The sequence below is a fragment of the Nerophis ophidion genome, linkage group LG24, assembly GCF_033978795.1.
Source record: "Nerophis ophidion isolate RoL-2023_Sa linkage group LG24, RoL_Noph_v1.0, whole genome shotgun sequence".
Lineage (NCBI taxonomy): Eukaryota > Metazoa > Chordata > Actinopteri > Syngnathiformes > Syngnathidae > Nerophis > Nerophis ophidion.
The window spans coordinates 21,790,078-21,805,978 of NC_084634.1; the positions used below are offsets into that span (position 1 = coordinate 21,790,078).

Sequence of the window (15,901 nt, forward strand, 5' to 3'; positions counted from 1 at the left end):
TGTGTAAATATGTGTTTAGTTGCTTAAGTTTAATTGTCTATTGATCAAAAATGCACAACAATGAAGGAGATGAATAAAAAATGAATGACTAGTCCATTAAAAGGGGATGGGCGTTTTCTTTGTCTCCGAAGTTCTAGTATTTACCAGTAATGTGTGCATAGTAGATTGGTTAGGAGAGGCATGATTATGACCTACCTCCTTCCTGCATCACCCACGACAACTGGAGGCAGGCCCAGGGGGAGAGCAGGGGGGAGGAGCTAGTCCAGGTGGTCGAGCCTGGGTAAAAACGCCCCCACCAAACTCACACACCAACACGCACACGCACACACTCATTTATTACACGCCAAACGGGAAAGATCGACGTTTCATGCCGGAATTCCCACTTTAGTGAATTAAAAACTAAGAACTTTTTTTTTTTTAAACAGCTGAATCGTCCGTCTTTAAAGTTCTTTGTGGTTTGATCCGGACAACAAAAAGGGACTGCATTGTTTGTTTGTTAGATCAAACATTTTCGGTGAACGTGGAGCTATGTTTAGAAGAAGCAAGAGTAAAGTACTGGTGGATTCTGCATCAGAAGAAGACGACATGTCCTGGCACTACCATCACTCTTACAAGGTACCGCACACCAACAATACTACTCTTTTCTTCCAGTTACTCCAACAGGCTATTGTTCCTTAAAGCAAGTCTCTTTAAAGTTGTTTACTGTCATATTCCTAATTTAATCCATGAAGCTAAAAACATACAACTAATTGCTGCCACACAGCCAAAAAGAAAAAAATAAGAAACAAAAGACTGATAATATAATATAGGTTCCAACTTAACTTCCAAAGATGGCCACTCCGAGTCCATCCTTCCATCCATCCATTTCTACCGCTTAATCCCTTTGGGGTCGCGGGAGGCGCTGGTGCCTTTCTCGGCTACAATCGGGCGGAAGGTGGAATACACCCTGGACAAGTCGCAATCTCATCAAAAGGCCAACACAGATAGACAACATTCACACTCACATTCACACACTAGGGACAATTTAGTGTTGCCAATCAACCTATCCGAAAAATATAATAAACGCTTCTGTAATAGCAATTATTACCATTTCTGACTAGTTTTTGTTGGACATACGGTGCATCGGGAGAGTATTTGCTGTGCTTCACATTCCAAAATGGAATTATTTCACTTTTGTCCTCAAAATTCTACATAAAATAACCCACAATGACAGTGTGAAATGTTTTTTTTTTTTTTTTTTTTTACTCAAGATTTTTCTGTGTGGAGTTTGCATGTTCTCCATGTGACTGCGTGGCTTCCCTCCGGGTTCTCCAGCTTCCTCCCTTCCCCAAAGACATGCACCTGGCAATAGGTTGATTGGCAACATTAAATTGGCCCAAGTCAGTAGGTCAGTCAGTAGGTCGGGTCAGGTAGTCAGGTAGGTGACCAAGTACCCGATGGTCAGTCTGTCAGAGCTACATATTTCCTCCGTTTCCTTACAGAAGGACAACTATATCTGCACCAATTCGGATGTTATAATGGCCAGACGCAGTAAAAAGTTTTCCAAAATAACATGAAGAACTCAAACAATTAGAAACAAAAGTATCTGGTAACTTGAGACAAAGATTGAACTTGTCGGTGTGAATGCCAGGCATCATGTTTGGAGGAAACCAGGCACCGCTCATCAACAGGCCAATTCTATCCCTACAGGGAAGCATGGTGGTGGCAGCATCATGCTACTGAGTTGTTTTGAGCGGCAGGAACTGGAAGCCTAGTCAGGAAGAGATGAATGAAGCAATGTAAAGAGACATCCTGGACGAAAACTAATGCTTCCCATCCAACCTGATGAACTTTGAGAAGTGCTGCAAAGAGGAATGGGCGAAACTGTCCAAAGATAGGTGTGCCAAACTTGTGGCTTTGTATTCAAAATAGACTTGAGGCTGAAATTTTGGCCAAATGTGCGTCAACAAAGTATTGAGCAAAAGCTGGGAATACTTAAGTATGTGTGATTTTTTTATTTTTATTTTTTTATTTCCAATAATTTTGCAATATTAAAAAAAACACAACAACCTTTTACATTGTCATTATGTTGTATTGTCTGTAGAATTTGGAGGATAAAAATAAATGGTTTGAACTTGTATAGCGCTTTTTTGACCTTCAAGGTACTCAAAGCGCTTTGACACTACTTCCACATTAACCCATTCACACACACATTCACACACTGATGGAGGGAGCTGCCATGCAAGGCGCTAACCAGCACCCATCAGGAGCAAGGGTGAGGTGTCTTGCTCAGCACACAATGGACGTGACAAGGTTGGTTCTAGGTAGGGATTGAACCAGGGACCATTGGGTTGCGCACGGTCACTCTCCCACTGCGCCACGCCGTCCCTAAAATGACTTTAGGCTGTAACATAACAAAATGTAGAAAAAGTGAAGCGCTGGAAATACTTTACGTATGGTATAGTACTGTATAAATACACTGTACTGTATATCAGAGTCAGCTTTATTTACCAGCCATGTTTGACACACAAGGACTTTTTATTGGTAGACTGTGCTCTCTTTGTTCAATGTAAGAAACGAAGAAAAAAATGCAACAAATACGAGCGAGCGCAGTAAAATGGCGGCCCTCTGCGGTGCCATCTTGGTATGAGAACATAAGGGAAACATCAAAGAACACAAAGGACATAAAATACATTAAAAGCTGATTCAACCAGCTGCCAATTCAGCGGAACCTACATACAACTATAAAGTAAAACACAAAAAAAATAAATAAAAAAAAGCAATAAATGATACATATTGCACACATACAAATACACAGACAAACAACAAAACAAAACAAAAAACATTTCGACACCCATACACTGCGTTGGCCTCTGCAGTACTCCACGCCATTCTTTGCCGAAATAGGGGGCCACGTGGTCAGAGAGAGGAACAGACCCAACAAAGCAAAGACTCAGACCAAGGCACGCCCACCAGCCCCCGGGCAACGTCCAGTCTGTGCGGATGTGAGAGAATCCCCCTCGAGACAGATGTGTCTGATACATGCTCATTCAGCCAGAGCCCCATGAAGCCCGTCCAACCCGAAGCTCAACACTAGCTCCGCAGCCCCGTCTCTTCTCTGGGCTCCCCACGCGCTGGGTCTCTGCCACACCAGAGTCCGTTTAGAGAGACTGAAGGAGATGCGGATGAAGAGACAGGGCTGCGGAGCTGTTGCTGAGCGCCGGGACAGTGTCTTGGATGAATGAGCAGGTATCGGACACTTCGGTCTCATTGGACGTATCGTCGCTCATCCATGCGGACTGGACACTGGCCGAGAGTTATTGGGCGGTCTAGGGTAGACTCGGCTCTTTTGGTTGGTTTGTTGTGTCTGCTCCTGTCTCTGGCCATGCTACCCCCACCCCAGCAGACGATGGCGTGGAACACTGCAGAGGCCACCACAGAGTATATGTTTTTTTTTTTTTTTGTTGTTGTTTTACTTTTGTGGCTGTGTGTAGAAGTGGCTGGTTGCATCAGCTCTACTCTTTTAAGGTCTGTAATGTCCTTTGTGTTCCTTGATGTTTCCCTTTGACACACACATGTTTATGTGTGCTGTGGCTATGAGTTTTTTTTCTTTATTGGCCTCAGTCTGGATCCCCAGGCTTAGACTGAATATTTTTTTTGTCACTCCCCCAGCGTTTACCCATGGACACCGGAAGTTGACATACCCGTCAGCGATCCTGTTAGAGTTAAAGTTAAAGTACCGGTACCAATGGTTGTCACACTCGCAGTAGGATTGGTGAATTTTGTCCTTCGCAATCGACCCATCCCCTTGATCACCCCTGGGAATTGAGGGGAGCAGTGGGCAGCAGCGGTGCCGCGCCCGGGAATCATTTATGGTGATTTCACCCCCAATTCCAACCCTTGATGCTGAGTGCCAAGCAGGGAGGCAATGGCTCCCATTTTTATAGTCTTTGGTATGACTCGGCCGGGGTTTAAACTCACACCCTACCGATCTCAGGGCGGACACGCTAACCACTAGGCCACTGAGTAGGTTCTGTTCTGTCTCCATGTAATGTTTGTCTGCTTTTTAATAAGATTGTGCTGGAAATCTGAATTTCCCCTCGGGGTTTATTAAGGTGTTTCTAATTCTGATTCTGATTCTGAAGAACAGAAACGAGGAAACACAAGAGCACAGAGCTTCTGCACCACAGCAGCTACTAATGCAGGGCCATCTTATGACAAACAAAGTTACTGTCGTCTAAATTACCTTTTTTGTTCCACCTTGCTAACAGTGGCGTCTTTGTGTTTCCTTTTCGTTCACCGTGTTTGAAGGTTGCAGAAGGAGCGTAAGTTTGTCTTGAAGTTGTTTAGATTCAGATAAGACTAGCTCAATAATTGCTCTCGTGGATGAGGCCATCTTGATTTCCAACTTCTTATCTGGAAGTCTTCCAACTTCCGAGGTAAATGAAACACCCGTCAGTTAGCAGGCTACTTCCTGGTTCATGTAGTTGGCGAAGACAACTAGACCGCAGGATTTTTGAGTTCTAGGTTAAGGGGCGTCACAACTAACATGGTCAGAAAGAGGAAATACGTTCTTCTACAAACTTGAATGTATGTTAGTTAGTAGGCTACTTCCTGGTTCATGTAACCCTGTGTAATTTTACCTAATTGGGCTAAAAATATTTTTTCCACACAAGTAAATGTAATCCGTAAATAATGTGCCATTGTTGAGTGTCCGTTTAGAGCTCGGCAGAGTAACCATGTTAGACTCCCCCATATCAATAGGTGGCAGCAGGTAGCTGCAAACTCCGCTTCCATGAGTTGGGAAATTGTCCATCCATCCATCCATTTTCTACTGCTTATTCCCTTTTGGGGTCACGGGGGCGCTGGCGCCTATCTCAGCTACAAACGGGCGGAAGGGGGGTACACCCTAATTGTGTTAGATGTAAATATAAACGGAATACAATGATTTGCAAATAATTTTCAACCCATATTCAGTTGAATGTGCTACAAAGACAACATATTTGATGTTCAAACTGATAAACATTTTTTTTTGCAAATAATCATTAACTTTACAATTTCATGCCAGCAACATGTGACAAAGAAGTTGGGAAAGGTGGCAATACATACTGATAAAGTTGAGGAATGCTAATCAAGCACTTTTTTGGAACATCCCACAGGTGTGCAGGTTAATTGGAAACAGGTGGGTGCCATGATTGGGTATAAAAACAGCTTCCCAAAACACGCTCAGTCTTTCACAAGAAAGGATGGGGCGAAGTACACCACTTTGTCCACAACTCTGTGAGCAAATAGTCAAACAGTTTAAGAACAACGTTTCTCAAAGTGCAATTGCAAGACATTTTAGGATTTCAACATCTACGGTCCATAATATCATCAAAAGGTTCAGGGAATCTGGAGAAATCACTCCACGTAAGCGGCATGGCCGTAAACCAACATTGACCATGACCTTCTATCCCTAGGACGGCACTGTATCAAAAAGCGACATGAATCTCTAAAGGATATCACCACAAGGGCTCAGGATTACTTCAAAAAAACACTGGCACTAAATACAGTTCGTCGCTACATCTGTAAGTGCGAGTTAAAGCTCTACTAGGCAAAGCGAAAGCCATTTATCAAAAACATCCAGAAACGCCGCCGGCTTCTCTGGGCCCGAGATCATCTAAGATGGAATGATACAAAGTGGAAAAGTGTTCTATGGTCTGACGAGTCCACATTTCAAATATTTTTGGGAAATATTCGACATCGTGTCATCCGGACCGAAGGGTAATCGAACTGTCCAGACTGTTATCGATGCAAAGTTCAAAAGCCAGCATGTGTGATGGTATGGGGGTGCATTAGTGCCCAAGGCATGTGTAACTTACACATCTGTGAAGGCACCATTAATGCTGAAAGGTACATACAGGTTTTGGAACAACATATGCTGCCATCTAAGCGCCGTCTTTTTCATGGACGCCCCTGCTTATTTCAGCAAGACAATGCCAAGCCCCATTCAGTGGAGACCCCGGACTGTTGAACGACTGAAGCTCTACATAAAACAAGAATGGGAAAGAATTCCTCTTTCAAAGCTTCAACAATTAGTTTCCTCAGTTCCCAAACCTTTATTGAGTGTTGTTAAAAGAAAAGGTGATGTAACACTTTGGCACGTGTTGCAGCCACGAAATTCCAAGTAAATTTTTATTTGCTAAAAAAAAATTAAGTTTATGATTTTGAACATCAAATATGTTGTCTTTGTAGTGCATTCAATTGAATATGGGTTGAAATGGATTTGCAAATCATTGTATTCCGTTTATATTTACATTTAACACAATTTCCCAACTCATATGGAAACGGGGTTTGTAGATAACGGGAACAAGAGGCATCCTGCGGGCAAAAATGCTTAAACCAAAAATAGACAAGGGCCGAGTGCCCCTAAGAAAAGTAATTGAAGCTTAGGCATGGCTGTGCAAAACGAAACTAAAACTGAACTGGCTGTAAAATAAACAAAACACAAAATGCTGGACGATAGCAAAGACTTACAGCGTGTGAAGGAGATATGGCGTCCACAGAGTACATTCGAACATGACATCACAATCGACAATGTCCCCACAAAGAAGAAAAGCGTCCGCACAACTTAAATAGTCTAGATTGCGAAAACAAAGCAGGTGTGGAGAATAGTGCTCAACAAAGACATGAAACTGCAACAGGAAAATACCAACAAAACGGGGAAAAAACACCAAAACAGGAGCGGAAGACAAGGATTAAAACATTACACACAGAAAAACAGCAAAAAACTCAAAATAATTAAAAGCGTGATGTGACAGGTCATGACAGTAGACCAACTTTGAGACAAGAGCTATAGTGATTCATGCTTGGTTATGGTTTGAATTCATATCCAACAATTGCGAGAACAACTTTTTATTGTCAATATCGGCTATGGGGTTTTGTTTTTTAATTATTTCTGCTGGTGGTGTGCCTCAGAATTGTTTCAATGAAAAAAATGCGCCTTGGCTCAAACAAGGTTGAAAAAACACGGCTAAAGATGATTAGACCGCACCATTTCTGATTCTAGGGTGGGGGTCAACAGGTCCTGTCACAACTTCAAGTAGTCAGAAAGAGAAAATACATTCTTCTAAAAAAAGTGAATTTAAGTTAGCAGGCTACTTCCCATTTTCATTTAGTATGCGCTAAAGAACAACTCGACTGTACCATTTTGAGTGATAGACTACTGTCAAATGACCTTAAACCTAGGGTGTCAAACGTTTTATCCGGCCCGCGGGATGTGTTTGCTAAGTATAAAAATTAAGCTGAAATTTCGGAATGAAAGAAACAGCTGTTTTAAATGTGTCTACTGGATGTCGCAACAGCAATTCTTTGTATCTTTTTAGATGATGCTACATATGTACAAAATATACCACATGATGTTAGTACAGTATCAGTTGAGGAAAATGATCAAACTACATAAATAACATACTGTAATTTGATTTTGATATAATTTTTTTATCTCGATAGATTGAAAATTAACACCAATGAGTTGACTGATGAACATTATAAAATAATTTATTCAGAAAATATAAATAACTACAAATAAAGATAGAATACTATTAACCGCAACACGTAAGTGTAAAAAAAACCCAACAACATTATGATTTGTACAATTTCAGAATGTGCTGGTTCTATTTTTAAACAAAGAAAACTATCTGAAATTGTCTTTATTTTGAAGTAATCGTACTGTGATTTTACCAGTCCGGCCCACTTGGAAATAGATTTTTCTCCATGTGGCCCCCCGATCTAAAATGAATTTAACACCCCTGCCTTAAATGGTCAGCGAGAGAAAATACATTTTTTGAACAAAAGTAAACGTTAGAAGACTACTTTCTGGTTCATGGATGTTGTATAGAACAAGTTTTACCATTTTGAAATCTAGCGTTGGGGAAGTGTTGTCGCGACAAAATAACACAAAAGCGAAACAAAAGTGCAAAAATTGTCAAATAAAGAAAAATACACATTTGTCTAAAAAAAGTGAAATGTTCACAAAGCATTGTTTATCTATCAGTTAGGGATGTAACGATAAACGGTACAATGATAAACTGTGGTAAACGCCTGACGGTTAGTATAAAATAAAATCGTGATCAATAACCACACTTTGATAAACCTATGGCCGGTGACACCATAGACATCTTATAAGTAGACGCAGCATTGGCTGCTGTGACGCGAGAAATTCGGCAGTTTAGGCTGGTGTTCAGCATTTTCCTGCTCAAATGAGCAGACTGTTGTAAATAGCAATTGGGGGATTACTTTGCACAAGTAAGAGTCAACATTAACGTACTATTGGTTGTATTTTGTCAAAAAAATATTACCATGTAATTGAGAAGGAGCAAATATCTTCAATAGTACTGAAATCGTAGCCGCAAGCTAACATTAGAGTGTTTTACATATACTCAAAAGAATAATGACAACAGGAGGTGAATACACATATACCGAAATTAAACTGCCCAAAATCCGTTTTATCTTTACAAAGCTGAAGATAAAAACATTTAAACCCTCAAATAAAATAATTATGGCTTTTCAATAGGGCTGGGCGATATATCGATATACACGATATATCGCGGGTTTGTCTCTGTGCGATATAGAAAATGACTATATCGTGATATTCGAGTATATGTTCTCACGCAGTTGCTTTTAGCTGCGGGCATTACACTAAAGGCTCTTCCCAGTCTTTCCGGCCTCTCCTTCTCACAGCCAGAAAGCGTAGCTTCATACATACGTCACATATTGTCATGTCATACGTCACATTCTTATACGCCCTCGCGGAGCAGAGAGGTAGCAGCATGGGTAACATTAGCTTTGATGTTAGCAAAGCCGTGCGATTGGTAATACGAGAGAAAGAATGTGCGAATAAAGGAAGAAGTAATTCCCAAGAAAAACAGCAGGGGCCAATCTTCTGGCGATGGTTTGGCTTCAATTGGGAATATGTCGAACAGACAACCGTAATAAGTCAAGCATGCGGCACATGCGTTGCTATAAAATGTAGCATTACTGCTAATCCATCCATCCATCCATTTTCTACCGCTTATTCCCTTTTGGGGTCGCGGGGGGCGCTGGCGCCTATCTCAGCTACAATCGGGCGGAAGGCGGGGTACACCCTGGACAAGTCGCCACCTCATCGCAGGGCCAACACAGAAAGACAGACAACATTCACACTCACATTCACACACTAGGGACCATTTAGTGTTGCCAATCAACCTATCCCCAGGTGCATGTCTTTGGAAGTGGGAGGAAGCCGGAGTACCCGGAGGGAACCCACGCATTCACGGGGAGAACATGCAAACTCCACACAGAAAGACGTCCGTAGCAGCGCCCCCCGTGACCCCAAAGGGAATAAGCGGTAGAACATGGATGGATGGATGTAGTAACCTACCAGGTAGCGAAGGGTAAACACTGTTTGATTTCCTATTATGCAGCTCATTGTTATTTAACACTTAAAATGCCTAAGACAATCTTGCACTTTCTGTTTTGGAAATTACATGAACGTTTGTGCCACTGCTTGATTTAACTTTGGTTCAAAACATATTTTTTTCTCTCGCTGACCATTTAAGGTCATTTGACAGTACTGTAGAACTCAAAATGGTTTAGCGCATACTAAATGAACTAGGAAGCAGCATACTAACGTATATTCACATTTGTTAGAAGTTGTGACAGGACTGGTCGACCCCTACCCTAGAATCAAAAATTGTCACAGTTATCATTATTATGACAGTATTGTTGAATGTGCTCAAAGAGTACTTATACACACTGAAATATTATAACAACTTTTATTTAAAAATATGTATAAAATGAATACAAACAATATACTTTCTTGGCAGAATAAACATTATATTTTGATCTGCTGTCTTGAAAAGTAGGGCTGGGCGATATGGCCTTTTTTTAATATCTCGATATTTTTATTTCGTGATGCACTATATATATCTTAATATTTTGCCTTGGACTTGATATTTTGCCTTCGACTTGAATTAACACTTGATACATATAATCACAGCAGTATGATGATTCTATGTGTCTACATTAAACATTCTTCTTCATACTGCATTAATATATGCTACTTTTAAACTTTCATGCAAAGAAGCAAATCACAACTAAGTCAATTGACCAAAAATGTATTTATTAAACAGTCAATAATGTTAGAAGAATTTTTCCTAGTTCATGGATATTGTTAGAGGACAAGATTGTACCATTTTAAAATCTAGCGTTGGGCAATGGTTGTAGCGACAAAAATAAAACAAAAACGAACAAAATGGTAAAATAAAGGAAACTCCTGACAGTTAGTATAACTGTTTTAAATAAATGTTTTTGTTAAACCGTGATTGATAACCACACTTTGATAAACTCATGGACCGGTGACACTGCTCAAAAGGAAAGCAAGCTAGCGTTAGCTCGCTAACTAGCTTGAATGCTAACATGGAGACGAGACATTAACCTCTCTCCCCATTAATAAATGACGTACCCCAATATAAAAACGTGTACAAACACATTATATCGGAGCAACTAAGATACTCAATTATGCACATTGAAGTTACAAGCCTTGCTATCTTAGATTAGAGAGTTTTACATATACTCAAAGGAATAATGACAACAGGAGGTGAAGACACATAATGTTACGATCCGCCGCCCGGATCGTTTGTTAATTGGATTTTTGGGTTTGTGGGACACTTCCTGGTTTGTTCTGTCGCCATGGTTGCAGATTTGTTCCACCTGTTCCTTGTTTCCGGACTCTCACCTGTTTGTGATTACCATCCGTATTTAAGCCTGCATTTTCTGTTACTCGCTCTCGCATCTTAGCCTTTGTTTCCCACAACAAGTGAGGACGCTAACTCCCGACATTAGTAAACCTGTTTTTGTACTTGTTAGCTTCCATGCTATTCCTGCGTTTAGTTCCCTAGCTTCCATGCTAGCACTTTTGGTTTGTCTTTTACACTTAGCACCAGTGTTTTTGTTCTTAGCCTGTTTTTAGTTAAAAAAAACAGCATTTCTTACCTTTACCCTGTGTCCGAGCCCGAACTGCATCTTGGAGGAACCACCATCACCACCATGCCTAGCAAACGTCACATTACGATGCGAGCAGAAAAAGCTTCTTTCGCTGCGGGCATTATGCAGGTCGACGATGGTGGAACATGGGACATTCTCCGAGCCATGGAAGAGGAATTGCTCCGCTGTTCGCCGGACGTGGAGATGATCTGGGGCCCTGGTGGGGTTCTGGTCCCGCTCAGCTCCGTCCGGCTCGGTGAGGCCTCCTTGCTAGCTCGCTCACGTCCGCGAGGGCGGAAGTTGCGACAGAAGACTTCGCCCCGCGACAGAGACGTTCCCGTTTCATGACCTCTCCAGCCATCTACAACCCGTCCAATATTCCCCTCACTCGTCAGGTAATTCCTTTGTTCCCTTTTCAAAAGACTTCTCTGGCCCACCTGTCAATCAAGGTGAAGTCACTCTGTTAACGCCCACCATGACATCACCGGAGACTTTTATTTAGACTCCTTTTCTCAGACATTTTTTGAGGTTAGCAGTGATGAGGAGTTTTTTTAACTTCATTTCCTCACTCATCCACTAAGGACTTGCACGCTAGGAATAAACTTTACTAGGACAATTTTATTAATCATAAGCCTAGTCGTTCTCAGTCACCTTCACTTTGTACCCCGGCCCTAAGGTCTCAATCCCCGGCCAAGTCAGTGGCCTTTTCCTCTCCTCCGAGAGGATATTTTGGACAATTGAGAGGGGAGGAGTCTACCCTCCTCCTGACCTCCCTCCGCCCACCCTTTGAGGCAATCATAGACCACAGGGAGCGCGTCTGGGATTCGCACCTTGAGGGGGGAGCTAGTGCTAGTAACTGTGCTACGGAGGTAGCACAGCTGCTTCCTGCTAAGCCCCAGCCTCCTGTTAGACCTCCTCCACCGATTTTCCGGCCCGCCAAGCCGAAAACACCCACTAGTCCTCCACCTCCGGTCTTTCGACCCGCTAAGCCGCAACTTCCTACGCGGCCTCCTCCACCGGTGTTCCGTTCTGTTAAACCGCAACCTCCAGCTAGACCGCCTCCACTTGCACCATGGCTAGATGTATCACGGGTTGCACCTGATAATCATAGCCTTAGTCTTGGTCCTTGCCCAAGTCCTAGTCCAAGTCCTTGTCTTAGTCCTTGCCCAAGTCCTAGTCTTAGTCCTTGCCCAAGTCCTAGTCTTAGTCCTTGTCCAAGTCCTAGTCTTAGTCCTTGTCCAAGTCTGAGTCTTAGTCCTTGTCCAAGTCCAAGCCCTAGTCGTAGTTCCAGTCCAAGTATTAGTCCTTGTCCAAGTCCAAGTCTTAGTCCTTGCCCAAGTCCTGGTCTTAGTCCTAGTCCCAAACTGGTTCACACACAGCCCCGGACCCCGGTCTGGATCGTACTACAGCACCGGACCCTTGGCTGGATCCCACTCAGCCTCTTGGCTGGTTCACACACCAGCAGCTGACCCCAGTCTGGATCCCACTCCAGCACCTGACCTCTGGCTGGATCCCACTCCAGCACCTGACCTCTGGCTGGACCACACTCCAGCGCCTGCCTCAACGACGACGACTCCGCCTGGTCCCACGATGACGACGACGCCACCTTTCTTCTTAACGACGACAGCGCCACCTGTTTCGGTTGCTGCACCCGCACCTGCATCGTCTGCGACATCAGCACCGTCTTCATCTGCTACATCAGCGGCTTCCATGCCCTCCACGATGATGACCCCGACGCATCCACCTCCACGTCGGCCACGGGTGTGGCCGTACCCAGGGCGTCCTCCTCGCCGGACGCATCCACCCCCACGTCGGCCACGGGTGTGGCCGTACCCTGGGCTTCCTCCTCGCCGGGTGCATCCACCTCCACGTCGGCCACGGATGTGGCCTGTAGGAAGTCGCCCGCCGCCGCCACCTGACGTGCCCCCGGTGGATTCGGGGACACAGGACCTGGCAACCCTCCACCATGTCCTCCCTCCGCCTTCTTCACTTTTGGACTGTCTTGTTGTGGGGTGGGGGGTTGCTGTATATTTTGTGAGACATCTGGCATCTGTCCCTTAAGGGGAGGGTGATGTTACGATCCGCTGCCCGGATTGTTTTTTATTTGGATTTCTGGGTTTGTGGGATACTTGCTGGTTTGTTCTGTCGCCATGGTTGCAGATTTGTTCCACCTGTTCCTTGTTTCCGGACTCTCACCTGTTTGTGATTACCATTCTTATTTAAGCCTGCATTTTCTGTTACTCGCTCTCGCATCCCAGCCTTTGTTTCCCACAACAAGTGACGACGCTAACTCCCGACATTGGTAAATCTGTTTTTGTACTTGTTAGATATCTAGATAGATAGATAGATGGATAGATAGATAATACTTTATTTATTCCTTCAGGAGAGTTCTTTCAGGAAAATTTACATTTTCAGCACAATCCCATTCAAGATCAGACAAACATTACAGGGAGACAGAACAGGATCACTAACGGGTCTGCCGACTTCAAGCGCCCCTTAAAAAAAAGGTGAGATACAGGTAAACAAGGGGAGGGAATGGGAGAATAAAATAAAATATAAAATAAAATAAAATAAAAAAATCGGTCTAAGCCTGGGCCTCTGGAGAGGGGGTCCAGACTGAAGCCAAGGGAAAAAACAACAACTCATAGCCATAGTACACATCCCTCTTACATGTGTGTAAAGGGGAAACATCAAACATCAAAGAAAAAGGACATGAAAGACGTTGAAGCAGCGGAGCTGATACAACCAGCCACTTCTACATACAGCTATCAATAAAAAGTAAAAGAAACATATACACTGTGGTGGCCTCTGCGGTGTTCCACGCCATCGTCCACTGGGGTGGAGAAAGCATGGCTCTGCCTCCTGCCGGGGGGCAGATCCGGAAGTCCACAAAAAAAGCACCGCAGAGGTCACGAAAGTACCACCCCTTGTCACACAGTCCCAAAGGGTCCCAGACCGTTATTGTTATTTTATATATATATATAATATATATATATATATATATATATATATATATATATATATATTTATATATATATATATATATATATATATATATATATATATATGTATATAAGATATATATGTATATTGAAAAAAGTGAGATGGCGGCGCCCGGACGGGCTGCAACATTGCGGAGCTCCTGCTAAAGATGGAACATTTGGCAGAAATACCGGACAATTCTACAAACTTTATGGCTGGCTCACATCGTGGTCACTCCCGTGATCACGTACGACCGCCAGACACTTCTGGATGTGGACACATCGGGCCGTTTTGGACTGATAGACGCGTGCGTGCTAAACATGATAACTAGCATGGGAATACGTCGGCGGCTACATCCAGCGGCCTGTGAAGCAGGGGAGTCTAGTAGCAGCGGGGGCCGTCTACGGAGCAGACGCCAGCGGTGTGATCGGAAACGCGGATGTCGAGCGGGGCTAAAAACAAAGCAGAAGGCTAATCACCACAGAACACCACTTCCCTCCATCCCGAAGACGGATTTTAGATGGAAAATGCGAGACTACTGGTCTGGGTAAGGAGTCAGTTAAATTAGAACAAGTTTTTTCTGCTTTGAGTGTTTCAGAGTTGGACATGTGTTTTACTGAGGTGGCTAACTATGATGCGTGCAGTTTATCAAAGCAACAAACAAACAATCGGAAAATCCCCGTTACTGAGGTGGCTAACCATGATGCGTGCAGTTTATCAAAGCAACAATCAAACAATCGGAAAATTCCTGTCGTATCAATTCCTAGATATGGTCGTAATTATACTGAATGCACTGGGCATAATAAACACAACATTATCAATATTGCTACTACGGATAATTTGATCAAAAATTCCCTGAAACAGCCCACTACCTATAATATAGGTTTTTTAAACATAAGATCATTGTCTCCCAAAACGTTATTAGTTAATGATATTATCAGAGACAACAATCTTAACGTCATCGGTCTCAGCGAAACCTGGCTTAAACCAAACGACTTTTTTGCGCTAAATGAGCCATGTCCTCCTAACTTTACACATGCGCATATTGCCCGTCCGCTTAAAAGGGGTGGGGGGGTCGCACTAATATACAACGAAAACTTTAACCTTAGTCCTAACATAAATAATAAAAATAAATCGTTTGAGGTGCTTACTATGAGGTCTGTCACACCGCTGCCTCTACACCTGGCTGTTATCTACCGCCCCCCAGGGCCCTATTCGGACTTTATCAATGAATTCTCAGAGTTCGTTGCTGATCTAGTGACACACGCCGATAATATAATCATAATGGGGGACTTTAATATCCATATGAATACCCCATCGGACCCACCGTGCGTAGCGCTCCAGACTGTAATTGATAGCTGTGGTCTCACACAAATAATAAATGAACCCACGCATCGCAACGGTAATACGATAGACCTAGTGCTTGTCAGGGGCATCACCGTTTCCAAAGTTTCGATACTCCCGTATACTAAAGTATTGTCCGATCATTACCTTATAAAATTCGAGGTTCAGACGCATGTTCGTCAAACTAATAATAATAATAATAACTGCTATAGCAGCCGCAACATTAATGCTGCCACAACGACAACTCTTGCTGACCTACTGCCCTCGGTAATGGCACCATTCCCAAAGTATGTGGGCTCTATTGATAACCTCACTAACAACTTTAAACGCTGCCCTGCGCGAAACCATTGATAACTTAGCACCGCTAAAGTTAAAAAAGGCTCCAAAAAAGCGCACCCCGTGGTTTACAGAAGAAACTAGAGCTCAGAAATTATTATTTAGAAAGCTGGAACGCAAATGGCGCACGACTAAACTTGAGGTGCACCATCAAGCATGGAGTGATGGTTTAATAACTTATAAACGCATGCTTACCTTAGCTAAAGCTAAATATTACTCAAATCTCATCCACCGTAATAAAAACGATCCTAAATTTTTG

The 15,901-nt window shown here is 43.1% G+C and overlaps 1 protein-coding gene across 1 annotated transcript in view; it reads left to right on the forward strand.

The window, feature by feature from the left end:
• Positions 1 to 291: 291 nt before the first annotated feature.
• Positions 292 to 15,901, forward strand: part of si:ch211-225h24.2 (uncharacterized protein LOC564539 homolog) — a 57,077-nt gene continuing 41,467 nt past the window's right edge. Inside the window, exon 1 of the mRNA XM_061886153.1 lies at positions 292 to 615. Within this exon, the coding sequence (XP_061742137.1) occupies positions 529 to 615 (87 nt within the window). The 5' untranslated portion in view covers positions 292 to 528. The remainder of the gene's footprint in view (positions 616 to 15,901) is intronic.